Consider the following 26782-nt stretch of genomic DNA (forward strand, 5'->3'; position numbering starts at 1 on the left):
CCAACCGATGTAGAATCTCACATTTAAGACGTACACAAGACAACTTGAATAAAGTTTTTAACTCAATTCAACTCTCTATCTTAGGGTCGGATTCGATTGTTGAGTAATTTTTTAAAAATTATTTTAAAAAATCTAACTCAACCAAAAAGATATCAACCTACAAACCGATCTGACCGAGCACAATCTTAGTAACTCACAAGTGTTTGAGAACATAAGACAGCTATAGCCAAGATTCAATGACATTTTTACACTTTGAACAGAGAAAAAAACGTGCAATGAAACTAATACATAAAGTACCCCAAGTGTATTAAACATTTCATCACAAATCAAAATGATCAAAATTCATTACAACTTCAGCTCACACAGGCAATTGATTCATCCATACTGTTGTAAAATGAGCTTAGTTTTGTAACAGCAAGTGCCTCTCCGAACAACGATGCTCGTGTCGATTTCGATATACGAACTTCAACAAAGTCACCAATTGCCACTTTCCGTTGTCCATCGTAATCGCCATCTCGATGTGGAACAGCTACATTAACAAACGAAACTCTATGACCTCGGTCACTCTTGCCGATCATCTCCGTCTCTGGGGCTCTCTTGTTTGGTCCTTCAACAAGAACCAATTGGATACTACCAATTTGCATATCATAACACTGTCCTGTACTGTTTCGAAACGTTTCGATGAGTTCGGTGAGTCTTCTCTGTTTCACGTCCTCTGGAACGTCATCGACATAGTTTCGATGTGCATGAGTTTTTTCCCTCATGCTATATGCAAACATGTAAGCCATGTCGTACCCGACTTCGTTAATCAGACTTAGAGTGTCGGCATGTTCTTCTTCGGTCTCGCCACAGAAACCTGTAAATTGGAATGAGGAATGATGTATAAGGAGAGTAATACCGCTACATTGCTGACAAAATTGAATATGATATGCATCAAACCCAGTAAACTCTGTGACAGTATCAAACCAGGTATTTGACATTCTTTATAAGGGTGTGGAAACCTCTCTCTAGCAGACGCGTTTTAAAAATCTTGAAGGAAAACCCGAAAAGAAAAGCCAAAAGAGGACAATATTTATTAACGGTGTGCTTGGGCAATTATGAATGGTATCAAAGTCAAACACCGGGCGATGTGCCAGCGAGGAGGTTGAGCCCCGAAGGAGGGTAAACAAGAGGTAGTGTGCCAGCAAGGACGTTGGGCCTCAAATGGGGGTGGATTGTGAGATTGTACATCAATTGGGGAGAAGAACGAAGCATTCTTTATAAGGGTGTGGAAACCTCTCCCTAGCAGACGCATTTTAAAAACCTTGAGGGGAAGTCCGGAAGGGAAAGCCAAAAGAGGACAGTATCTACTAGCGGTGGGCTTAGGCCGTTACAAATGATATCAAAGCCAGACTCTTGGCGATGTGCCAGTGAGGAGGCTGAGCTCCGAAAGGAGGTGAACACGAGGCGGTGTGCCAGCAAGGACGCTGGGCCCCAAAAGGGGGTGGGGATTGTGAGATCCCACATCGGTTGAGGAGGAGAACGAAGCATTCTTTATAAGTGTGTGGAAACCTCTCCCTAGCAGACGCGTTTTATAAACTTTGAGGAGAAACCCAGAAAGGAAAGCCCAAAAAAGACAATATCTACTAGCGGTGGACTTATAAGACCAACAACTAGTATTAGCTATTAGCTAGGCAGTCATCGGGGCTTATAAGACTAACAACTTGATGGCATACCAAAGTACCAAGTGCATAATAACCAATATCTAATACAAAATACTAGATGTTCAAAAGGCCACTTACCACAAATGAAATCACTAGTTATTCCCACGTCGGGAATGATCGATCGAATCTTGTGCACAAGATCCAAGTAGACCTCTCGTGTATACCCCCGACGCATTCTTTCGAGAACCGTGCTATTCCCGCTCTGAGCAGGTAAATGGATGCTTTTGCAAATGTTGTGTTTGTCTCGCATCAAATAAAGGAATTCGTCGGGAAAGTCTTTAGGATGTGGAGATGTGTATCGAAACCTCATCTCAGGAAATTCTGTGGAAAGACGATCTAAAAGATCAGAAAAACGCAAACCCATCTTCTTTACCTTCGCTATGGTCGAAAATCCATCACTGAGTTTCCAGTTAGTCCCCGGTTCGACATCAGTATTATCGATGGTATCGTTATAGCTGTTAACATTCTGGCCCAGAAGAGTTACTTCTTTCACACCTTCTCTATAAAGTTCCCTGACCTCAGACACAATTGATTCAACAGGACGTGACCGTTCTCTGCCCCGAGTGAAAGGAACAATGCAGAACGAACACATATTGTTGCAACCTCTCATCACGGATACAAACGCAGTGACAGAATTTTTCGATATTCGTACGGGACTTATGTCTGCATACGTTTCTTCAAGGGAAAGAAGTGTGTTGATACCCTTTTGACCATAATCTACTTCATCCAATAATCGTGGTAGATCTCGGTAAGCATCAGGTCCACAAACTACATCGACCATCTTGTCTGCGTCTAGTATCTTATCTTTCAACCTCTCCGCCATGCACCCCAAAACGACTACTTTCGGAGGGTGTCGAGACTGCGACCTTCCGATGGCAACATTACTTTTCCATTCCCTCTTCAGAAACCAAAAGTAATTAAGTCTCTGCCACACCTTCTGTTCGGCGTTGTCCCTGATTGCACAAGTGTTGATAAAAATGACCTCCGCCGTCTCTGGAACGTCGACAGTTTCGCTATATCCAGCATTTTTCATGATTGATAGAACAACCTCCATATCGTTAATATTCATTTGACACCCGTAAGTTTCATGGTAAATACGACCTCGTAAAGGCACTTCGGAACCTGTTAAGGGTCTGGTTAAGGATAAAAACAAAAGAAACGTTCAGATTTCGGACATAATTCTCAATACTATATTACTCGAGATGGAAATAGAGAAAAACGACGGCTGCCCACAGTCGTCAAAGCCAAAAGAGATTACAAAACAATACTCACAAGAGGCATGTCATTGGTTAAAAAGGGGGAGTAAATACAAAAGTCCCGAGCTAGAGAGCCCGAGTTTAAGACTGCAACGCATACGGTTCCAAGACCTCCAAAATAAATAAACACTTCAAATTCTTTCGAACGATAAAACGAACGAATGTTTACTACATAAAACCTTCATACGATAAAACCAAAGGGTCCACCCGTGCCTGCATAAACGTCGTCAAACAGAATTCATAGTCTTTGAAGCTTTATGAGGAGCACACCAAGAGAAGCCCTTTTTCCTTTTCTTTTCAATAAACATAAGAGGATATTACAAAGAAACCGACCGCGTTAATTCAATCCTCGATGCTTCAAAAGGCTAGGGTCCTTTGGCATGCGCGTTGTCACGCTGTATCCCATAGTTTTAAAAATTAGTGTGTTATTATGTCCGGGTCGTATTGTATCTATGTCTCCTATACGTATCCCGGCTTCTTAGTAATATAGGTATTTGGAAATGTTACTCGCATTAAAATGAAACTCGAGTTAAACTCCACTTCAACTCAATCTTGAACTCTTGTGAATGAACCTATAGTTTTCTTAATGCTAAGTTTTTCCTTAAGATCTACTTGAAAACGGTTGAGTAAGAAAGCTTTATCTCTCTCTTGGTCATCCCGAGTCGAGCTCACCATGTTTTTGAACACGAGAAAGTAAAGCTTCTCACAACTTTTTGGCTCTTGATCTTGTTATGTGACCTTGAGGGCATGACAATAAATGTTCCTTGGTTCCCGAATTGAGCTCGGGTTATCTAAGGTTCATCGCAAGGATAGTGAATTCCTTTGTCCTCCCTCTATTGCCTCATTTAAGAGATTGTTTACATTATTTTGAAGAGTTTATAGAGCTTTGCAGGCTCAGTTTTTTCTTGGTTCTTTTTCTCTTGTTCTTTTTTGTTGTTTTGTTCAAGAATGAGGGGTTGGTTTCTTGTTAGGCTAGCAAATATTGTCCTCTTCGGGCTTTCCCTTCCGGGCTTCCCCTCAAGGTTTTAAAATGCGTATGCTAGGGAGAAGTTCCACATCCTTATAAAGAACGCTTCGTTCTCCTCCCCAACCGATGTGGGATCTCACAATCCAACCCCCTTCGGAGCCTAACGTCCTCGTTGGCACTCATTCCCTTCTCCAACTGTTGTGGGACCCTCAATCCACTCCCCCTTCGGGTCCCAGCGGCCTTGCTGACACACCGCCTTGTGTCCCACCCCCCTTCGAGGCTTAGCTCCTCGCTGGCACATCGCCCAATGTCTGATACCATTTGTAACCGTCCAAGCCCACCGCTAGCAGATATTGTCCTCTTTGGACTTTCTCTTTCAGGCTTCCCCTTAAGGTTTTTAAAACATGTCTGCTAGAGGGAGGTTTCCACACCCTTATAAAGAATGCTTCGTTCTCCTCCCCAACCGATGTGGGATCTCACAATCCACCCCCCTTCAGAGCCTAACGTCCTCGCTGACATTCATTCCTTTCTCCAACTGTTGTGGGACTCCCAATCCATCCCCCTTCGGGACCCAGCGTCCTTGCTGACACACCGCCTTGTGTCCCACCCCCCCTTTGAGGCTTAGCTCCTCGCTGGCACATCGCCCGATGTCTAGCTCTGATACCATTTGTAACAGTCCACTCTTTGGGCTTTCTCTTTTGAGCTTCCCCTCAAGGTTTCTAAAACACGTCTGCTAAAGGGAGGTTTCCACACCCTTATAAAAAATACTTCACTCTCCTCCCCAACCGAGGTGGGATCTCACAACTTAGTACCTAAGAAGTCTAAATTTGTACATGAAATTCAAGCCACAAGTTATATAGTAACATGGTAACACCTTAAAAACTTAGAAATAATAGACACTGAAAATAATGATCCGACCCTTCAATTGCACTCGAGTAGCTCATCCAACTCCAAATTTCATCCTGTACCAACATAATGCTTTGACACAAAACCTCTAAGCCTTCCATACAAACACACACACACACACATATCCATATCACTTTCCAATTGCAAGAGAAAAGTAAGAAACACAAGCAAACATCTGCAAGGAAGTTGAGAGTCTTACTCAATCCCATTTTGTCTCTGGACCCAAGATTGGTCAGGCGAAACGGAAGGCCTCAATTCCTCGGATTTTTGGACAGACCCAGGTGCCGCAGTAGCTGCAATGAACCCACCATGAAACCTACGAGTTCTCCGAGAGAAATACCCAGAAAGCGGAATTGAAGTTGGAGGAGAAGCAACATATTTGAGTGAAGAAGGTCGGAGATAGGTTGTGGTGGAGGAAGGAGATTTGGATAAAGCATAGCCAAATTTGAAGAGAAGCGAGGCGGAAGAAGTGGGTTTGAAGATTATGGATGTGGAGGAAGAGAAAGGAGGGGATATGAGAACGTGAAGGCCCATTTGGGAGTGTGGATGGGAAGAGACCTGGCGGAGTTAATCGATGATGTTCTTCGATCGTCCATTGTAGAGGTTTAGAGCCTCCATTGGATTGAGAGGCAAATTAGGGAATTTGGTAAAATGGCGTTGTTACATAACCCATCTAATTTGGTCCAGTGCAAAAATAATTCAACTCAAAATTTAAAATAAAAAAATCGATTATTATTTTTATTTTTTACCAAAATTCAAATGGTTAGAATATATTTTTTGGTCGGGTATCCTAAGTTTACTACTAATAAATATGATCCTCTTTGTGTTTTTCCTTTCGGCTTCTCCTCAAGTTTTTAAAACGCATTTGCTAGAGATAAGTTTCTACACTAATACTTCCTTATCCTCTCGGATCGAGGTAAAATCTCACAATTCACCACTCATTCTTCCATTGACGTGGGACCCCCAATCCATCCCTTTTGCGCCCCAGTATCCTTGTTGGCACACCGTCTCTTGACCACCCCCTTCGAGGCTCAGCCTCCTGCTGGCATATCACCCGATGTCTGGCTCTTATACCACTTGTAACGTCTCAAGCCCACCACTAGCAAATATTATTCTCTTTGGGGTTTCTCTCAAAAATTTTAAAACGCGTATGGTAAGAGAAGTTTGTCCTTTTTGGACTCTCTCTTTTGAGCAAAGTTTTGAAAATGCGCTAAGAAGAAGTTTCAGGTGTCTAGCTCTTATACCACTTGCAAGGGCTCAAGTGCACCACTAGCAAATATTGTTGGTCTGTGATGATGCGTTTCCATTTTATTTTCCCATTGAGGCCGAACCTAAACCTATGCTCAAGAGATATCTGTCCATATACTGATAAGGGGTATAGATTCTCGAGAAGAGAGGAGCCGGGGTGGTCCCCCAAACCGCGCAGATCCCACGAGTGAATAGAAAATTGGATATAGATTGGATCTATCCTAAATCGACCATCCTTGAGGAGAAGTTTGTCCTCGAACTTTCTCTTTTTGTTTTGTTTTGAAACGTGCTAAGAATAAATTTCTTCTACACCAACCCTTTGATTCCCCTCCGTAATTTGAGAATTCATTTCTATTTTTATTTTTATTTTTTTTAGCTTTAAATATTCAAATAGCTAAATTTATGAATAAATAAAATTCCTTCTAATTTTACACTCTTTTTTTTCTCTTAAATAATTTATTAAATTTTCAAATAAAAAAAAATTAAGAAAAACATTTGTTGAACTGGGCTCAGTGGGGTGCGCCAGGCCCATGCAATAGTGCAAGGCAAAGGCGACGCTCGAAGGCCCAAGTAGCAAGCTACTTTGGTGGGCCTTCCCCCATGAAAAATTAATTTAATATCATGTGGGCCGATGGCCCACGTATCAGATATTAAACTGATAAGAACAGATACTACACTTGATCTTAGCCAAAAGGCCGAGAAAGGTATGAACTGAACGATGGGTCTAATGGCTATTTTTATATTGAGATGTTCTGCGCTCTTTCAGAACTTGACCGATGTGGGACGGACGTACATGATACGTTCCTTTCTTGGCCTCCTTAGTTTGTTACTGCGTTTTAATTATTTTTAAATTTTATTCAAGGGAGGAATTAAAAAAAAAAAAAAAAAAAACTAAATAATAAAAATACTCTTCGACTTTAAATTTCAAAATCTCAACTAGCTCGGGACTCTACTTGACCCCTTCTAAGCTTGTCTTAGACGCTCATATCGCTTTCTCTCGAGTGTTGCTTATGTCACAACTTGACTTTAATACACACTTTTCTTGCTGTGTTGGATGATGCACCGTCCTCCTCGATCGCATCATGATACTTATTTGTCTTGGCCCTCACGTTGCTAAATAGGCGCTACTTGAGAGTTGCCACCTTGTCCGTCAACGTGTGGAGGTTACAACCTACTTGTCTTCTTAGTGAGGGTATGACGCATGACATATCATACCATAAGTCATAACGCATCATCACATAGTCATATCATAACATAAGTCCAAACAATCATAAAATACGGCATATGGAGGGTCATAGAGTACGTGTCATTCATATTTCATTCAATCAAGTCAATAGTAAGGTCACTTACTTGATTAGCTTAAGTCGAAGTCGCTTATTTATTCTTGGTGCTGGACTGAATTTGTTCCTCGAAGTCCAAGCCAACTAGTGTGAGTTCACGACATCGAGTTAGCACACATTAAACAACATATTCTACTTAACGCACACAATTGGTTCTTACACGATACATGTAATGGTCTAAGCCCACCGCTAACCGGTATTGTTTTCTTTGGACATGACCCTTTGGGCTTCCCCTCGAGGTTTTCAAAACCCGGCTAGAGAGAGGTTTCCTCACCCTTATGAAGGGTGTTTCGTTCTCCTTTCCAACCAATGTGAGATCTCACTGTACATTACCTTTTATTTGGAGAAACATAAAATTTTATATGAAAGATCTGTATACTTTATTTAAAGAACGAGCAGGAATATGGAAAAGAAAGAACCAAAACCTAAACGAACATAATTCAAATGGAAGCTGATTAACACATTCTTCGAGACTAACAAACATTTGTTGGTCGAGATCGACCACAAAGATTTTAAGGTTGATTGACTATTTTAGCTGCAAGATAACTCGATAAAAAAAAAAACAATTTGTTCAAGATCAAGTAAGCCCAAGAGATTGACCACAATGGATTCAAGATCACGAATTCGACCGTTAGTCAAGCCAGAATGGTTGACCACCGTGGCGATGATAATGCAAGCCATGACTTTTATAGGTCTTTTGATTAGAAATATTTGAGAATAAAATATTTAAAAATAAAATTTGTGTGAATAAAAAAATAATTGTATTTGGTATTGATATTACACGAAAATACTATCAAAATTTCGTAGAGATAAATAATATTTTTTGTTTAGTTTTGCAATTTCTTAACGAATAATTTAATTGTTGTTTTTAGGTATTTCATTGTTACAGGTGAAATTATTAAAATAATTTTAATCAATTAAATTTTAATTAATTTAATAAAATTATATACATAAATAATTACTACAATAATTAATTTAAAAAATTGACCATACATGTCCTCTTTCAAAAATAAGTGATAATAAATTAACCCTACTTTATATTATTATTATTAATTTTTATTAAATTAATAAATATTCTTCAATTTTGTATTTGGGGTAAAGTTTTAAAAATGAAATTTCAATAATATGTTTCCATTTTTTTTATAAAGAAAATACTCTTATTTACGGCATGAAAATTATTAATAATTTATTTAAAAAATATGCGTGAATTAAAAAAAAAGTCTGGTTAAAAAATAATTTCGTTCATATATTAATGGTAAAATTATTTTTAAATTTTTTTTATAAAGATATAAGATGTTAATATTATTTTTTAAATTTGATAGATATTTTTTAAATCATAAACGATATTTTATATTTGTAAAAATTGAAAAATTTATAATTTTTTTTAAAATTTAATAATATTTCTCACACACTATTAAAAATTTAAAAATATTTTTGAAATAAAATACTTTTATCATCCTTATATTTATTAGAGTTTTTAAAAGGCGTAAGAGTATTATTTAAAAGGTTTTAATAATAATTTTTTTTATCTATTAAAAATTTTATAAATATTTATATTAGCTTGTTATTTTTATTTCCTAATTTTTTTATTTTGTTCTTTCATCTCCATTGTCGTCTTCTTCCTCGAGCTCTCTCCTCTGTTTACAATCTCATCCACATACTGGCGGACGGTGATTTTTCATTTATAGACATCGAGACCTCGATCTCCACCGGATTTCGCCTTTCTTCGATTTCTAGGGTTCCAGGTACATTGTTCTACTTTCGTTAGCTCCATTAATGCCTTTCATTTTTCTCCATTGAACTACATTCGAGCTCCATCGCCTTTCCCCGGGCATAATCTTGGAGTTCTTGGACAATTTTCTATGTTTCAGGACCTAAATGTTAGTTTATTTTCCAGTTAGGTAATTTCTTGCTTAACTAAACAATTATTTGAAGATTTGTTTCTTATGATGGCACTTTCCATTTTCGTTTTCTTATAAATCAACGAAGAACAAGTCTCTATCGATGCGTTATCGCTTCAAAATCCGATAGTTTATCACTTGTGAATCACTCCTTTTCGTCTCTACAAGAACAACATGAATCAAATTCTCCCAGATCTTCGATATTGGCTTGTGAATCATCCTATTATCCTCGATTTCGAATGGATCCAAGGTCAAACATTCGGCTCCACGCCTCTGTTCCTAATCCTCACTGTTTTTTCTTACCTATTCCTCACCTTGCTCCTCTCCCACATTCCCCTCCCTTCCATTTCCCCTCACTTTCTCAAGCCAATCTCAGCCCTACACAACTTTGTTCTTCTCAGTCTCTCCTTCATAATGGCCCTTGGATGCGCCCTTTCTTCCATTTACCATGTGCCTCATCTCCACTGGCTTATCTGCTTCCCACCTCGCACCCCACCAGTTGGACCTCTCTTCTTCTGGGCTTATGTCTTCTACCTATCCAAGATTCTTGAATTCGTCGACACCCTCTTGATTATCCTTACTGGGTCGTTTCAACGCCTCACGTTTCTCCATGTTTACCACCATTCGACGGTTTTGATCATGTGTTATCTCTGGCTTCACACTTCCCAATCACTGTTCCCCATAGCTCTCTTGACCAATGCGGTAGTGCACGTGATAATGTATGGGTACTACTTCCTATGCACCTTTGGGATTCGACCCAGATGGAAGAGGTTGGTCACTGATTGCCAAATCTTACAGTTTATCTTTAGTTTTGTGATTTCTGGTCAAATGTTATATGAGCATTTTGGAGGATCTGGTGGCGGTTGCTCTGGCATTCGGGGTTGGTGCTTTAATGCTGTTTTCAATGCCTCTCTTTTGGCTCTTTTCATCAATTTCCATTTGAAAAGTTATGCTGCCAATAGAAAGAAGAGAATGGAGACCAAAACCATATGATTGCTGTAGTTTTTCTGTTTATTTTAGAATAAAATCCTTACAATTATGGATGATAACTCATTGTTCTGAACTTTGCATTTTGTTTCTTTTCTTTTGTGAAATCCTAGCTAGGCTCTGTACTGCTGTAGCGACTATAGAGAAATTTCAAATCTTTGATTTGACATTCTTCAATGGATATCATGTCCAAACAATGTTAGTTTTAACTACACTGACTTGTTGCCATAAGTTATATGATTATGTTCCAATTCTATGCTTAAAATAAAAGTGAAGTACACTAGAGCTATGCTATGCTGGTAGATGCTAAGAACTTTCTGTAATCAACTTGCAGAGCAAAAGAGTATCATTATTGATATCTCAAATTGCACTTATGTGATCCTTTCCAAGATAACATTGATGATTGAAGTTAGGAGGGTAGGTTTTATTGTTAGATAATCGATTGTGGAGTATGTTTGATTTTGGAAACAGGAATCTCCCCTGATATGCCTGATTTAGAAATTCAGTTCTTGCTTGTTTTTTTGTTTTTTGTTTTTGGGGCGGGGCGGGGCGGGGCGAGGTGATGCAGTGGTGTGATTTGTCAAATTACTTGGTAACTTTGGAAGGTCTAGTCTGCTATGCCAAGGAGTTTAGCCTTGTTTGTGTTGGTAACTTTGGAAGGTTTATGCCAAGGAGTTTATCTTGTTTGCTAAGCCCACCACTAACAGATATTGTCTTCTTTAGGCTTTCCTTTTCGGGCTTTCTCTCAAAGTTTTTAAAGTGCGTCTACTAGAGAGAGGTTTCCACACTCTTTATAGAGAATGTTTCATTCTCCTCCCTAACCGATGTGGGATCTCACCTTTAATTTTTGACACTTAGCTCGTAACTTAATGTAAGGAAAGACCATATTAGGTTTAAACGATGCATCTTACTTAAATTTAGAGAGAATCCCTAAAGGAAGTTATGACAACTGAGTTTACTAGAGAAGCTTTTGTGGCATGATTTGATCTCTAACGAAGATGATATCTTTCTTTCTTTTTTGTTCAACGATTCGACCTTTTATTCTTTTAATCGTTTAGCTATGCTAGATTGAGAACTCCCATGTTGATGATTGTGTGTAGAATTTAAAAGTGTCACACCCCGTTCTTGAACTCTAGGACTGATCATGATTATCAACACCACACCACGGTTCGTAGGAACTTTGAGATGATACGCCTCTAACCATTGAATGGCTAAGATGCAAGGGGTTAACAACATAGAGCTCTTCTTCTATCTCAAAACCGTTGAAGGCTCTTATTTTGCATTCGAAGTATTTCACTTGTGTTGTCCACTTGTTTTGCATTCAAAGCTGCTAGAGGGATAATCCCTTCGGCCTATCCGTTCTTTAAAATGTAGCAGGGTTAGACGACTATTCTTTAAGTCATGAATTCAGGTTATACCCACAAATCTAGGGTTCATAATTTAGGAACGACCTTCGATTGTCTCTATTTCCGACCAAATCCAAGAAATTGGGGTATATCTTTAATAGTAATGAACGAATTGGTTGTTGGTTTTTGTTTGTGCTCTATAATTCAAATTGCAGTCACCCTAATTTTGTGTTTTTGATCATAGAAAGCTCGACGTGACGTGAGAGGGTCACAACCTACCCTTTTCATAGTATTGTTATAACATTCTCCCCCACTTAAATTCGTTATCGTCCTCGATGACTTACTTGGGGGACAATTATTGAGTTAGTCTAATTTGACCCTATTTCATTTGAGGTCTAATTAGGTGTCGTATATATGCATATTAGCAATACGTGTTTATATATGAATGAACAAAACAAAAGGTCAGAATAAGCAAGGTATGTCTATTGGTCGTGTTTTCACCATTATTTCTCAGTCATATAAGGAGGAATGAGTTTCGAGTTACCATTCCGTCCAAGATTTTGATATCACCATTTACATCGCAAGTTGAATCAATAGAAGACCAATAAATCATAGATCTGATATATTATCTCCCTTATATACTTTGAAATTATTAAACTTTGTTTAGACCATAAGGAATATGAAGTTTGATGTTTTTGTACATGATCGACGTTATATGAATATGTAATGCATAGTATATATTTATCATTCAATATATAAATCATGAACCATACAATCCTTTCATACTTTACTATAAAATGAATCACGAACCATACAATTATTTCCTTCGATTCATTCATACTTGATTATGTACTCTTACTACATATACAAATTGATTTTATAAAACTTCGATTATGATGAACTAGTTTTCTTGGTTTTGCCTTTGGTAGAGATTAAATTTACAATTTAACCGAAAAATAGAATACAAATGGTCACAATCATGGTTTCTAGGTAGCGGATTTGGCGATTGTGTGGCACCCACTCTCAGCACTGAGTGGGTCAAATCTACTTCGAGTTACGTTGCCTGTGATCGGGTAACGTGAACATAAACTTTGGGTCTCGATTTCAAGAGAAGATTTTAGAAAACGGGGGAGAGAGATTTTAGAAAGAAAGTTTTAAAAGAAGAGAGATAGAACATTCATGAGGTCTAAGCTCCCTAGAATGAATAATGGTCGTGTTAAATTGGATCATTAATACCTACTAACAAACACATACTGAAAAAAAAAAGAAAAGGAAAATTAAATTCTTGCACAGTTGATATTAATTGATACTTTATGATTCAGTTAGGATTGGGTGAGTTCCTTTTTGTTTAGGGGAATGGAACAACTTTGATTGTTCAACATATTTTGGGACTTATTTCCTACCTTTAAAATATAGACCTTTATTGCTCGTTGAAAACGCCCTTCGCTCTGTATAGTTGAAGTCGTTTTGTAGAACTGTTACCTAGCACATAAGGTAAAGCGGATTTGAACTTCTGGTTTATGAAAGGAACGGTAGATGTTTGATCACTTGAACTATGTTAGAGTCGGGTTGTAACAATTTAACCCAATTGTATAATTTACATTGAATTATCAACTTATTTGAACTCAATCAGCATGAATTTATTATTAATTTTAAAAATATTTTTGACTGAACTCAAGTGTCACATGCCCTTTGGTTTGTCCTCAAACCACATCTTATCGTCTTTCTTAGTCATTTCATCATTAGGATCACTTTTATTCAGATGCTGTTTCAGTTCATTTATGTACTATTCTTTTATTTAGGTGTCACATGTCCATTCGTTTTTGCTTTGGTTTGTTCTTGAAACACATCACTGAGAGAGACACTCCTCTGATACCATTTGTAACGTCCATACCCAGGATTTAGATCAAGATTCGGAATCTGAATTTGGAGCCTGATGGTCTAGAACTAAGAAAGGCTTAAAAGAAATGAAAGTTAACACCTATACCGACAAGATGTCGCCAATTGTCCACTTCCTTTTAATTATTTAGTAGTATCTATTGACTTCAAAAATTGATATTCACTCTAGCAAACGCGCCATGAATTTCGTTCTTCGAAGACAAAAGTTGTTTATTAATAGTTTATATTTGGTTTTTGAAGCTCTTCGTTTATTTTTCTTGTACTTTAAAAAATTTGTGTCAAATAAGCCTCGAACCTTTAAATGAAAATATTTAATAGATCGTGTAGCTTACCAATAGTTTTTAAAACTTTATAATTATATAACAAATCTCTATACTTTCAATTCTACTTCTAACAATATCATAAATTTTTAATTTTGTGTCTAATACGTCTTTAACCTATTTGATATATTTTTTTAAGAACGGATGAATATATCTGAGATTTAATATAACAATGAAAATTCAGGAACTTATTTAACATTTTTTAAAGTTCATCTACTACACCCAAAATTGAAAGTTTCGATATTTATCAATTTTTTTTTAAAAGTTTAGAGACCTATTAAACTCAAATCTAAAAATTTAGAGACCGAACTTGTAATTTATTCATTCCTATAGCTATTATCAAGAGACCCTCCGATCAATTCTCGAGCAAGGTTCAATGAATATACTCAAAGTGATGAAGAAGATAAGTTGTTCAACTGTAAGAGTATGGCTTTGAATGCAGCATTGAGAAGCTTAAGATATGTAGAAAGTGACTTTTGCTAGAAGCCTTAGAAAATGAAATGCCAACATCCGACCCGTCCCATTACTAGAAATGCTTGGCTTTAAAACCGTACGTGACAGCTCCTCTAAAAATGGAGGCAGGCACAGTCGAAGCTTGTACGGTAAAAATTGTTGTACACGAACAAAAGAGAAAAAGAACGAAAAAAAAACGATGTTTCTTCTAGTCTTTGACATAAAAAAGGTTGTCAGAGTTTGCAGGATAAAAAATATCTCTAATCTTTCAAAAACATGTAATTTCATTATAATTTTATTTGAATTTTATTTTTGTATAATTATATTTTGAATTTAAATTGATTGATTCGATTGTTGAGTAACTCATACACTCTCGTGTTTAAAAATTAAATTTGATTTAGTTTTGAAAATGATGGCTAACTTGAAATTATTTTTCATCGGATAGTTTAGGATAACGTAACTAATAAATTAAATAATAGTTATAACAAGTGAAAAAATTAGTTGTCGTATTTAAAAATATTTCAAATGAATTTGCGAACACGACAACAATTTGTTGGGTCCATCACGATAGATCATTTCTATAAATAACAGACCATTTATACATCGATTACCAACTAATTTCTACTACTATCGATATTGTGTTTATTAGCAACCATTTCCACATGTTCGATAGACTATTTTTGTCGAAATTTATTCAAATAATTACTGATATATTTTTTTAATTATTTTGTATTAAATTTTGATCTCAGTCATTACTCGAAGTAGTAAGAATTGACGACTAATCACATATTGTACAATACATTTAGGGGCATTTTAGCGCGAACGAGTGTAGACATGATTTTGGTGACTGACACACCCAGTATTGACACAACAAAAATAGTAAAGATCTTATCTAACATGAAAGCAAGTAAAAGAGTTTGGAATGAGCATGCAGCCATGGACAACACGTCTTGGATAAGCATGACCATGACACTTAGCCATACGTACTTCAATGTCTAACTCACCTTGGGTTTTATGAGAAGTGTGCTATAAATAAGGTTTACATTATATCCTTCTTTCCCATTTATAGAAGAGAAATAGGGTTTTCGAGGGTTCACACTCTAAAATAGATTGGGCTCGGGCATGCTTTACATTAAATACTAATGTATCCTAAGACATACTCTATATGGGTTTCTTTTACCTTCGTTTCTCCATTTAAAAAAGAGATTTACAGCTCCACTCGTATGGATCGTCTGAATCTCCACAGATATCTAATTTTTTTTTAAAAAAACTTCAATACGAGTAAACAATATCCATATCGCTTTTTCCGAGTAACCCACAATCATGAACATTGAGTTCAAGAAACCTCAAACGACAAAGACATCCCAAAAAGAAAGATCTAAGGCCAAAGAAAAATGACAATTTGAGAGATGACATTGAATGGATATAATTAGGGTATTAAAGTTTGGGCATTCTATATTGGCATTGCAGCCCTTACGCCCTCTAAGCGCTATCTCTTTCATATTAATTGTAGCCATCAAAGTGCACCACTTCCCCAACCACACTGGCAGCTGCTACCCATCCTCTCTTATCCCTACTTTCGATAGATATCATTTTGTTGCAGTGATGTCTTCTCTTTTGTTGTGCATGACTTATAAATAATGCTGCCGCCCAATTCAGACAGGGAATTTAGAGAAGGGGGATGGTCAATAGCCAAAATGAATAGTTTGTTTAATAAATATGGAGAGATGTAATGGTTTGAACGGTTAGGAACTACGACTCTCTTTAATAGTATCATATTGTCTACTTTTATCATAAACGCTCGTGACTTTATTTTTTGTTTTCTAAAAGAGTCTCGTAGTAATTGAGATGTGTTTCTTACTTATAAACCCATGTGGGACTCCTCTCGAACAAAAGTACACTATAGAATCTCCCTTAAGGTCTATGGAACCCTCAAACAACCTCCCCTTAATTGAGGCTTGACTCATTTTCTCGAGTCCTTGAACAAAATACACTCTTTGTTTGATACTTGAAGCCCTCGAACAACCTCCCCTTAATCGAAACTCGACTCCTTCTCTAGAGCTGTCGAATAAAGTACACCATTTGTTCCACATTTGAGGATTCTATTGACATGACTAAATTAAGGGCATGACTCTAATATTATGTTAGGAATCACGACTCTTCTCAATGGTATGATATTGCCCACTTTGAGCATAAGCTCTCGTGGTTTTACTTTTTGTTTTCCCAAAAGGTCCCGTACCAATGAAGATGTATTTCTTACTTATAAACCCATGATTAACCTCTTAATTAGCGGAATTTTTCTTCCAACAATTCTCAACAGAAACTGAGACCGACATCTTTCCCGCTATTACTAATAGGACTAGCCCATAAGCTCACACACAACTAGCACAACAACCCACCTTCCCATCTCTAATTTAAACCCCTTGAATCTTTCCCATTGCTCTCAAATTTTTTCTCAAACAATAGAGAGCTAGAGATCACAACAATTCCTCTTTGTTGTTGTGTGTTGTTGTGTTGTGTGCGTGATTCGAGAATGAGTCTCAATATTTTCAACGATCTCCATTACTGGTTGGTCGATCACCCGAATATCCTCAACTTCTCGTGGTCTCGGGGTCAAACTCTAGGCTCATCCCCACTTTTCCTCACCATCACCGTCCTCTTGTACCTCTCGCTTACCTTCCTTCTCTCCAACCTCACCGTCCCCAACCTCCGCTCGGACATTCTCAAGCGAATCTCCGTCGTTCATAATCTCATCCTCCTCGCCCTCTCCTTCACAATGGCCCTTGGCTGCACACTTGCAACGTTCTCCCACGCCCCTCACGTTCACTACATTCTTTGCCTCCCACCCAACACCCCATCACGAGGGCCGCTCTTCTTCTGGGCCTATATCTTCTACCTCTCGAAGATCGTCGAGTTCATCGACACATTCTTAATCATACTCAGCGGCTCGATCAAACGCTTGACATTCCTTCACGTCTATCACCACGCCACCGTAGTGATCATGTGTTACCTATGGCTGCATTCGTCGCAGTCTTTGTTCCCATTGGTTCTCGTCACGAACTCGTCGGTTCACGTGCTCATGTACACGTATTACTTGTCGTGTGCACTCGGGGTGCGCCCGAGATGGAAGAGGATCGTGACGGAGTGTCAAATCGTGCAGTTTCAGTTCAGCTTTGTAGTGTTGGCTTTGATGCTTTATTTTCATGCCACTGATAAGGGCTCAGGCTGCGCTGGCGTGTGGGGCTGGTGCTTCAATGTTGCATTTTATTCGACACTGCTGGCTTTGTTCTCTGATTTTCATGCTAAGAACTACGGCGGCAAGACGGCGGCTAAAAAATTGGCTTGATGATGCGATGATATGAACATTCAAGATATTTGATTAGTGATTAATTAATTAATATGTTCAACTAATATTGCATGGTGGTGAAGGGTGATGTTCTTTGATGCTAAATATACATATTTACTCAAAGCTTTAAGAGATTGAATAAATTTGTTTCTTTTTTATGTTTTTTTGTTTTTATGACATTGAATTAATGAGTTGGTGAGTAAAATTTATCTTATACTCTTCATATTCGGACTTGTAGCTACCTGAGTCTACGATTTTTCTAGAAGTCATTATTATGTGCATCTCATGAACCATATATCTAATTGGGTCAGACATATATGCACAAAATCATAATCGTACAATACATCTGAATATGAATTGTGTAAACATGTTTTTTTTTTTATAGTCAAAACAGAAATCTTGGTTAGATTTTAGAACTGGGTTTTACCCACAAAACGTTTTAAGTCAAACACTAGATCGTGCATGTGTGTAGGACTTCTCAGGCAATTGGTATTTCAATTTACCCCTCGTGAAATTTGTCTATAACAATAACTTTTAAGCTACTATTGGCATGATACTATTTGAGGCGTTGTATGAGAAACAATGTAAGTCCCTCATATATTGGGAATGAGGTCGGGACATTTGAACTGTTAGGATCAGAGTTGGTCCAAGCTATCGATAAGGCTGTGCAGAAGATTAGATAGAAAGTTGTGTCGATGTAAGGTTGTGCAGAATAAATCTTGACTACGTTTCCTTGACTTGGTTTGACTTTAATTGATTTTTTTGACTTGTTTTGACCATTTTGAGTCGTCCCGAAACCATTTCTAATGTAATTCAAATCATAAGGTCAGTAATAACTACTATTTTGGACAACTAATAATATTTAGTACGATACAGTATTGATTTTAGGATAGTTAAGTTATGTTGACTCGATGTATAGTCTCTATACTACATTTTCTGAATGTTGGAATATCACAGCGAAATTCAATTCTAGTTGAGCTGAACGTAGGAATGATTAGCTAAGTTGAGCTTATGAGCACCAAATTGAGCTGGATTCATTGTTGGCATGCCTACCAAATTGAGCTGGATTCATTGTTGGCATGCCTACGAGTAACATAGATCAAATTATTGTGTTGTATGATTAACACTTACTTTTTGGCTGTTCATCACGTGTTTTATAATATTACTATAACTATATACGTAGGTCAAGGTTTATGAAAAAGTGTGATATGAACCAAGACATCGATCATGCAATATAAACTAGATATTGCAATTCATGCCACATTAAAAAAGAACCCAGTTTCATTCATGCCAATTTTGGGTGCATGATAATCCAGAGTTAAAACAATGTATCTCTCTTATATTTGAGCGACACGTAGTTATGCAAGTGAGTGACGTGGGGTAGTCTTTACTCTCGCAAACAACACAGGTGACGAATTTGAATTATAAATCCTAGTCAAAATCTCGAAGCATGGTATCAAAGCAGAGCCTCTCTCATTATGATGTAGTTCGAGAATAAATCATGGCGGAAGCTGGTGGCCAAGTGATGCCTGAGTATAGGTAAGATACATGAATGGATCGACAACACATCTAAGAGGATTGCCAGTTACTGTCTATATCAACAATATGCACTGTTCATAGCTTTAATATTTTATTTATCTCGAGAATTTAAACTATTCAATAAAAAAAAATGAATTTTATAAATAAAAGCATAAAATAAAACCTTTTTACAACAATTATTAACTATTTACCATGCCTATTTAGTGTTAAATTATCTTAATATTACATAAATATTTTGTTGCCAAAGACAAAGGCTATGAATACAAATCCATCAAGTTGTTCCATATGCTTTCCTTAGAAGCAACTAGTGGGCTCGACAAGACCTGTGGCAATCCCTTCTACGTGGCTACATACAGCTTGGGCTGTTTGGTTCTTCCTAGAAGTAAGGTTTATGTCTTCCAACCTTATTTGAACACATGGGTTCGTTGGACTACAATCGAACTTGACTGCAATTTGAGTGGCCGATGTTCCATGAATGTCTTGGTATGTCACGTTGCTGATTTGAACCCCAGAAGCCTGTTTCAAATGAAGAATGAGAAACCTGTTAAAAAACTCGATCAACCCAGTTCAATTCGTACGGTTTGAGTTGCATTATGAACTTATTTGGTGGGTTCAAATACTTATAAATCTAAAAAAATATATGAACTTGACCCGACCCGACTTAACCTAACTCAACGTACGAACATCTCTAGCTATTTTCCTCGTGTAAAGTACTAAAATGAGAACGTGCATGATAATTAATAAAAAGTCCATACCTGGGTCGAGCAATCTTTGTGGTTTGGACAATAATTTTGATCAATAATGATTGGATTCTTGACATTGTCCATTATAATCTTTTGGAAGAGAATGTTAGTAGCAAATCCATTGCTCGGTTTGCCCCATGTCTTGATTCTCACCCCGTTTTGAGTGTGTGAAAATAAAGCCTTTTTCACGGTTATGTTTTGGACCCCAGCCTCTTCAAGGTTCTTTCCGAGACTTCCAATGCTTCAAAACCATTCAAACGAACGAAAATGTATAAAAAATTTCATTTCTCTGGTTCATATTCAAATGATTTATATAGTACAATAATTACACGTACCTTATTCCATGACCTGGCTTACAAACAATATTCTCAATCCACATATCAGAAGTTCCCGGACCGATGGATATACAATCATCCCCGGTGCCTATGTGAGAGTTTAGTATCGTCACATTAGAGGATTGTTCTACATGAATTCCATCAGTGTTGGGACTATCGCCAGAAGCTATGATTTTAAGTCCCTTGATTTTGAGATTTTGACAATCATTAACAACTACGTGGAACATTTGGCTATTGAGCGATGTTAATCCAGTAATCGCTATATTTTTTGAGTTGGAGAATTCAAGTGTCTGCACAAATGATCGAGCAAATACTCAAAAGAAGCAATTAGCAATATATTATGATGAGAGAATTCATATAAATTTGCACGTACCGTGGCCCCATTTGGACAAGCTTTTGTCGAGTTCTTACAAGCCCATAAGCCAGTTCCTTGACCATCAAGAATCCCACCCGAGATAGTAACTCCGTCGACATGTCTAAACATAATCCAAGCTACTAAGTTACCAATAACTCGAAAGTCCGAGGGAGCTACCAAGCTGCCATCAATACGCATCGAGATAGCATTATTCTTGCAAGGTCCATTAAATGTTACGCTACGAAGGTAATATCTTCCTCGCGGGACATAAATTGAAGCTGATTTCGTGGAGGCACATGCTTTAGCCCATGCAGCTTGAAATGCTTGCGTTGAGTCGGATTGATTGTTGGGTTTGGCTCCAAAACTAACGACGTTGTACGATGAGGATGAAGCAGCGAATGTTGAGTGGAGAAACATAGACACAAGGAAAAGAACAAGAGAGGTTCTTGGAATGGCCATTGTTGTAATGTTTGTGTTCAATGAAGACATTGTTGGGACTTAAAATATGGACACGACCAGCAAATAGCGTAAACAACAAGCAATATTAATAACATAAAAATTTATATATTTTGCCTTTACAATTACTTCTAAACAAATAATAACAATTAATACAACTGAATGTTGATTTAAACTATTTAATATAGGTTTGAAATCCGTTCGGAATGAAATAGAGAATCTTTGTTTTAACAAAACAATTTCTCTCCGCTAGCTAAACGATATCGAAATCGAAGACATAAATTACATTTTCCATCTCCAGCTCAATCCCCGTTGCACCCCACTTCTCTACATAAACCTTCTCCATCCTTGTCCCCGGTTTAACCTTGCTTCATTGTTGCTATTATCGGTAATAGATTCAATCAAAGGTCGAGTTCACCTCCAAACGTCTTTCGTACCAACAAGAGGGCGTGACTTACCGAACGGTCTCGAGCCACTTTTCTATATATGTGTGTATATTTAAATAAAAATCAAACCTTAATTTAAAGATGATTGGAAATTATCCTTTTGTTGATTATGAGGATACCGTATATGCAATTTTTGTAGATTATTATTATTATAGATATAAATTTGTATAAAATCTCATATAGGACATAATTAAGTAAATTAATATAGACGTAAACAACTGTTTTAGCTTTAAATTCAAACTAGCTGTAAAGCCAAGGTGTAATTGGTGTCACATTACAAATGATATTAATTAGTACATGATAAGATATCATGCTTACAAAATGACAACAATGATAAAAATGATAATCATTTATCGGAAAACGATATGTAGGACAAGAAAAACTGCACCATCGGTCTTTGGTACACATAAAGGTTTAAATTAGCGAAAGTCTTCAAAAAAAGCTTTAGCGAGACTTATTGTGATATTCCGCATTGGTTGGGGAGGAGAATGGAACACCCTTTATAAGAGTGTGGAAACCTTTCCCTTGCAGATGAAGTCTCGAGGGGAAACTTGAAAGAGAAAGGCTAAAGAAGACAATATTGGCTAGCGATAGCGATGGGTTTGGACCATTACACTTACCTCTTTTTATCATTGATTCTTTGTAGGATTATACCACAGGCACAAAGCGTGGTAGGCTTGCAATTTTTTCCCCTATTATCAAAGGAGATATGAAGTATAGACGGGAAAGGTAGCCCAAACCGTGGAAGAGCTCGATTATTTGACGAAAATATAAAATTTTCTCCCTATTATCAAAGGAGATATGAAGTATAGACGGGAAAGGTAGCCTTAACAGTGGAAGAGCCCGATCATTTGACGGAAATAGAAATTTTTTTCCCTATTATCAAAGGAGATATGAAGTAAGAGAAAGCCGAAAGGGAAAGCCAAAAAAGGACAATATCTACTCGCGGTGGGCTTGGTCATTTACAGTTACCTCTTTTTATCGTTGATTCTTTGTAGGATTATAATAAAATAGGATTGAATTAGAGACCAAGACCATTTGGCAAAAACGCCACAGGCACAAAGCGTGGTGGGCTTGTGCTGAGGAGCATAGCATAGACAAGAAAGGTAGCCCAAACAGTGGAAGAGCTAGGAGAGGCCGGGTCATTTGACGGAAGTAGAATTTTTTTTCCCCTATTATTAAAGGAGATATGAAGTAAAGGAAAGTGCATCAATTCTTGGAAAGTTGATTAAGTGAATAGATCGCGAGTCAATGGTACGACAAACTACGCTGCCGACATGTGAACTAGGAAATGGTTTATAATAATAGGATGAGTACTTAAAAATATTCCGTAAGTGACCCCATGAAACTTAAAATCTTGTCTATAGTCGTAGGTAGAGAAGTGTTATGCATCTAAACTCATTCGAAAAAATAAGATTTGAATTACCTTCTTGATCAAATAGCTCAAGTCAAGAACACTTGTTTGAGATTCAAATTACTCCACAAGAAATATCGACCACGTTAAGCTTGAATGATTCTAAACATGCAATCTAAACTACAAAGATGATTATTTGTAAGCTATAGCTATTTTTATTGCTCTGATTCATGTCTATAATCGGATTCGTTCGGATTCTGCACTTGATGATCTTGACATTTTCCTGTGAGATGGTTACGTTATTTACTCCTTGTTTCTAAGAGTGAAGACTATCCTTACAAACCAACACAAATTTTTTCAACATGTTTTGTCTTCACTAACATGTATCCTAAGAAAATTTTCTAGATGTCATCCAACATAGAACTACTCATAGTAAAACATGTTTAATTATGAAACTTCTATGATTGAGCTACCGGAAATGAAGGTGCACAATTTTGGTATCGATATTCATTTTTAAATCTTTTTTTAGTATATTACTCACTTTGTTTGGACTCCATATTTAAGCATCCTTGACCTAAACCTTTTTGAACACTAACCAACAAGAACCCGAGTGTCTTTTAATAAGATTTATTGGGTAACACTCGTTCTTAATCCATTCGAGTTTAGGGTTTAGATATTCCAAAATTAGTTCTTAATGATTGGAATTCCATATACATGTAGGTTCAAACAAATCAGACGAAGTTTTCAGAGACAACGATATGTGTTAAAAGTTTGAATTTGGTTCGGCTAACTTGTTTGTCCCATTACGTATCGTCGTCGTCAGTCTCATGGTTTGTAAAACACATTTGTCAGAGAAAAATTCGCACACCCTTAAAAGAAATGCTTCACGGGAATTAAGAGATTGATCATAAATTTACAAGTAAAGATCTCCATTAGTATGAACCCTTTTGGAAAAAACAAAAATAAAGCCATAAGATCTCGTACTCAAAGTGGATAAATATGATACCATCGCCTAAGGTCGTAGTTTCTAACCGTTACACTATCTCAAATTGTTATCACAACTTTCTTACCGACCCGAAATATACGTCCGTATACAAATCTTGCAAAACCAAACATGTTTATCTAAATATTTTAGTAGATATCCTTAATTTTATACATCTAAAAATTCCGTCCATTTAAATGTAACGAGATTTGGCGGCTGAAGGTTTAAAAAACAAAGAATGAAACCTCTAGAGAGTTCATGCATGGTTGTATGTATCATATAACTTTGTGTACACGAAACAGGAAAAGGGAAGGAGAAAACAGCGTAGCTTTACGGTTGAATGCCTTGAGCTCTTCATTGTCGTGTTTTTGGTGGCTGCATACCCAACTCTGTTTGTGTAAGCCCTAAGCCACTTATATTATGGATATACACAAATACTCTCTTTCATCCCATTATTTCATATTGTTTACGCTACTCCCTATGTTTGCACTCATAATAAATCAAACCAAACTCCTTTCAAATCCCCTAAACCTAAGCGACGGCATACCTTATCTCTTTATTTTCATACTTTACTCTTTTCTTCCATCATCCTATAAATAACATGACTAACCTCTCCACTCCACACCATCATTTCATTCTATTTTCTCTCTCTTTTCTCCCAAATACCAAACCATATTCATAAACACACACCCAAAATGTCGATTCTTAGAGGCTTTCTTCTTCTTTTCTTTCCTTTTATGTTCCTCTATTCTTCCTCTGCCATTGCCTTCTCAAATAATGTTGTGAGTTTAGGAGCCAAGCCCGATGGCAAATCTGACTCAACGAAAGCATTTGAAACCGCATGGGCTAATGCATGTGGCTCCACGAGACCAACCTCTATTTATGTTCCACCAGGAAGATATTACCTTCGTAGTGTAACGTTCAATGGGCCGTGCAAGAATAATGCAATTTTCATACGCATTGATGGCACTTTGGTGGCTCCATCAGACTATAGGGTTATTGGCAATTCCGCGGCTTGGATCTTGTTTAGAGGAGTTGATGGAGTAACTATCTCAGGTGGAGTTTTTGATGGTAAAGGAAGTGGGTTATGGGCATGCAAGAACTCGACCAAGACTTGTCCTAGTGGGGCCACGGTATGAAATTTAACTTCATAAATTTACTCTCTTTTTGTCTACTAAATAATTAGTCTTTCATTAATTCAGTTCATCACATGTTTATGTTTCTATCATATAATTATGCCCTTTGAGATAAGTTATTTTATTATGCTTACGTTGTAACTACAATATTCTAACTCTTTCCAATTTGATCAGACCATTGAAATCTCCCACTCGAAGAATGTGGTGCTTAGTGCATTAACATCACTCAATAGTCAAATGTTTCATATAGTCGTAAATGGTTGCCAAAATATCAAAATAAAAGGACTTAAGGTCTTGGCTCTGGGCAACAGTCCCAATACTGATGGCATTCACGTACAACTATCATCTGATGTGATCATACTCAACTCCAAGATAGGCACGGGAGATGACTGCATATCCATCGGCCCTGGAACATCCAACTTGTGGATTGAGAATATTGTTTGTGGACCTGGTCATGGAATAAGGTATGTTCAATTATTATTATTATATTCAAAATTTGTATGTGGAAAAATAAAAACCTAAAACTTATAGGTAAATATGTTTGGTCGGTTTTGTAGCATTGGAAGTCTAGCAAAAGACTTAGAAGAGGCTGGAGTGCAGAACGTGACCGTTAAAAAAACTTTATTTTCACGCACCCAAAACGGGGTGAGAATCAAGGCATGGGGTAGGCCAAGCAATGGGTTTGTTAAGAATATCCTCTTCCAGCATATTGTTATGGACAACGTTCAAAATCCAATTGTTATTGACCAAAATTATTGCCCAAATCACAAAGGTTGTCCGGGTCAGGTAATATACATGATTTGTAAGCAATTCAAATGGACTTTCAATTTACGGCTCTGGATCATATTTCGATTGTTAACCCTTCTTTAAATTTCTTTTCGTTTGCATCAAATAGGCTTCGGGCGTCAAAATCAGTGACGTGACGTACCAAGACATTCATGGAACATCAGCCACTCAAATTGCAGTGAAATTCGATTGTAGTCCAACAAACCCATGCAGTGGAATAAAAATGGAGGACGTAAACCTTTCTTATAAGGATCAAATAGCCGGAGCAACATGTAGCCATGCAGGAGGAACTGCTACTGGTCGTGTCGAACCGGGTAGTTGCTTGTAGGGAAACTTATATGATGCAACTTAATGGATTTGCATCTATAGCATGTGGCCTTGTGTGTATGTAGTTTCGAGGCTTCTATGACAAAATATTTGTTTTATGAGTAAGGAAAGCCATTATTTCTATTCTTTGTATGGTAAGTGTGTGGATGTATATGTGAAACAAAACAATTAATGAATTTTTTTTATTTTTTATTGAAGTTTAGTCTTTGTAAGTTTGTTATCCTTTTATTTGTTTATTGCACATGGAGTTTACTCATTTCGCACGTCTCTCTCTCATGCCTCTCTATTCTCTGTTCTCTCCCATTTGGTCCGGCGAAGGTGACTAGGATTTGTGTTTGGATTTGGATTAAAATTCAGAATCCAGACTTAACACTTGGTCATCCCGTCGTTCTCCAACGACATGATTGCATTCTTTACTCATAGCTTCTAGGAGTGAAAAATATTCACACAAACCAACACAAGTTCTTCTATATGTTTGGACCTTACCCACATACATTATTGGAAAATTCACAAGAGGTCACCCAAGATAAATTTGCTTTAAATAAAACACACTTAACTATGGAATTCCTCTTATTGAACCACAGAACAGGAAGGTTCACTTATCTAGTATAGGTTGTAACTTTAAGTTCTTTTAAACTCTTTTAGTCATCC

General features: G+C 37.2%; 6 protein-coding genes, 1 long non-coding RNA gene and 1 other non-coding gene across 8 annotated transcripts in view; 5 read left to right on the top strand and 3 right to left on the bottom strand.

Moving 5' to 3' along the window:
* Nucleotides 1-223: 223 nt before the first annotated feature.
* Nucleotides 224-5502, bottom strand: LOC111434491 (CDK5RAP1-like protein). The gene is made up of 3 exons (XM_023071903.1): nt 5032-5502; nt 1782-2836; nt 224-856 (listed from the first exon to the last, which is right to left on the bottom strand). Exons 1-3 carry the CDS (start codon nt 5364-5366, stop codon nt 354-356), a joined length of 1893 nt encoding a protein of 630 aa, XP_022927671.1. The 5' UTR covers nt 5367-5502; the 3' UTR covers nt 224-353.
* Nucleotides 5503-6592: 1090 nt separating this feature from the next.
* LOC111434703 lies at nt 6593-6788 on the bottom strand. Its single transcript, XR_002708990.1, has one exon. It is a non-coding gene; the product is annotated as a U2 spliceosomal RNA (small nuclear RNA).
* Nucleotides 6789-9015: 2227 nt separating this feature from the next.
* LOC111434495 lies at nt 9016-11857 on the top strand. The gene is made up of 2 exons (XR_002708957.1): nt 9016-9165; nt 11484-11857. It is a non-coding gene; the product is annotated as an uncharacterized LOC111434495 (long non-coding RNA).
* LOC111434494 (elongation of fatty acids protein 3-like) lies at nt 9163-10517 on the top strand. The gene has a single exon (XM_023071907.1). The coding sequence runs from the start codon at nt 9496-9498 to the stop codon at nt 10312-10314; it is 819 nt and encodes a 272-aa protein (XP_022927675.1). The 5' UTR covers nt 9163-9495; the 3' UTR covers nt 10315-10517.
* A 4915-nt stretch (nt 11858-16772) lies between the features above and the next one.
* Nucleotides 16773-17781, top strand: LOC111434635 (putative elongation of fatty acids protein DDB_G0272012). Its single transcript, XM_023072100.1, has one exon. It carries the CDS (start codon nt 16860-16862, stop codon nt 17670-17672), a length of 813 nt encoding a protein of 270 aa, XP_022927868.1. The 5' UTR covers nt 16773-16859; the 3' UTR covers nt 17673-17781.
* A 1343-nt stretch (nt 17782-19124) lies between these two features.
* The window catches only part of LOC111434655 (probable plastid-lipid-associated protein 4, chloroplastic), a 30786-nt gene continuing 23128 nt past the window's right edge, over nt 19125-26782 (top strand). Inside the window, exon 1 of the mRNA XM_023072122.1 lies at nt 19125-19139. The gene's annotated coding sequence lies outside the window, so the exon portion shown is untranslated. The remainder of the gene's footprint in view (nt 19140-26782) is intronic.
* Nucleotides 19460-21103, bottom strand: LOC111434651 (polygalacturonase-like). The gene is made up of 4 exons (XM_023072119.1): nt 20663-21103; nt 20290-20579; nt 19967-20195; nt 19460-19727 (listed from the first exon to the last, which is right to left on the bottom strand). Exons 1-4 carry the CDS (start codon nt 21101-21103, stop codon nt 19506-19508), a joined length of 1182 nt encoding a protein of 393 aa, XP_022927887.1. The 3' UTR covers nt 19460-19505.
* Nucleotides 24502-26318, top strand: LOC111434652 (polygalacturonase-like). Its single transcript, XM_023072120.1, has 4 exons — nt 24502-25015; nt 25193-25482; nt 25576-25804; nt 25914-26318. Exons 1-4 carry the CDS (start codon nt 24578-24580, stop codon nt 26130-26132), a joined length of 1176 nt encoding a protein of 391 aa, XP_022927888.1. The 5' UTR covers nt 24502-24577; the 3' UTR covers nt 26133-26318.

The sequence above is a fragment of the Cucurbita moschata genome, unplaced genomic scaffold, assembly GCF_002738365.1.
Source record: "Cucurbita moschata cultivar Rifu unplaced genomic scaffold, Cmos_1.0 Cmo_Scf00045, whole genome shotgun sequence".
Taxonomy (NCBI): Eukaryota; Viridiplantae; Streptophyta; class Magnoliopsida; order Cucurbitales; family Cucurbitaceae; genus Cucurbita; species Cucurbita moschata.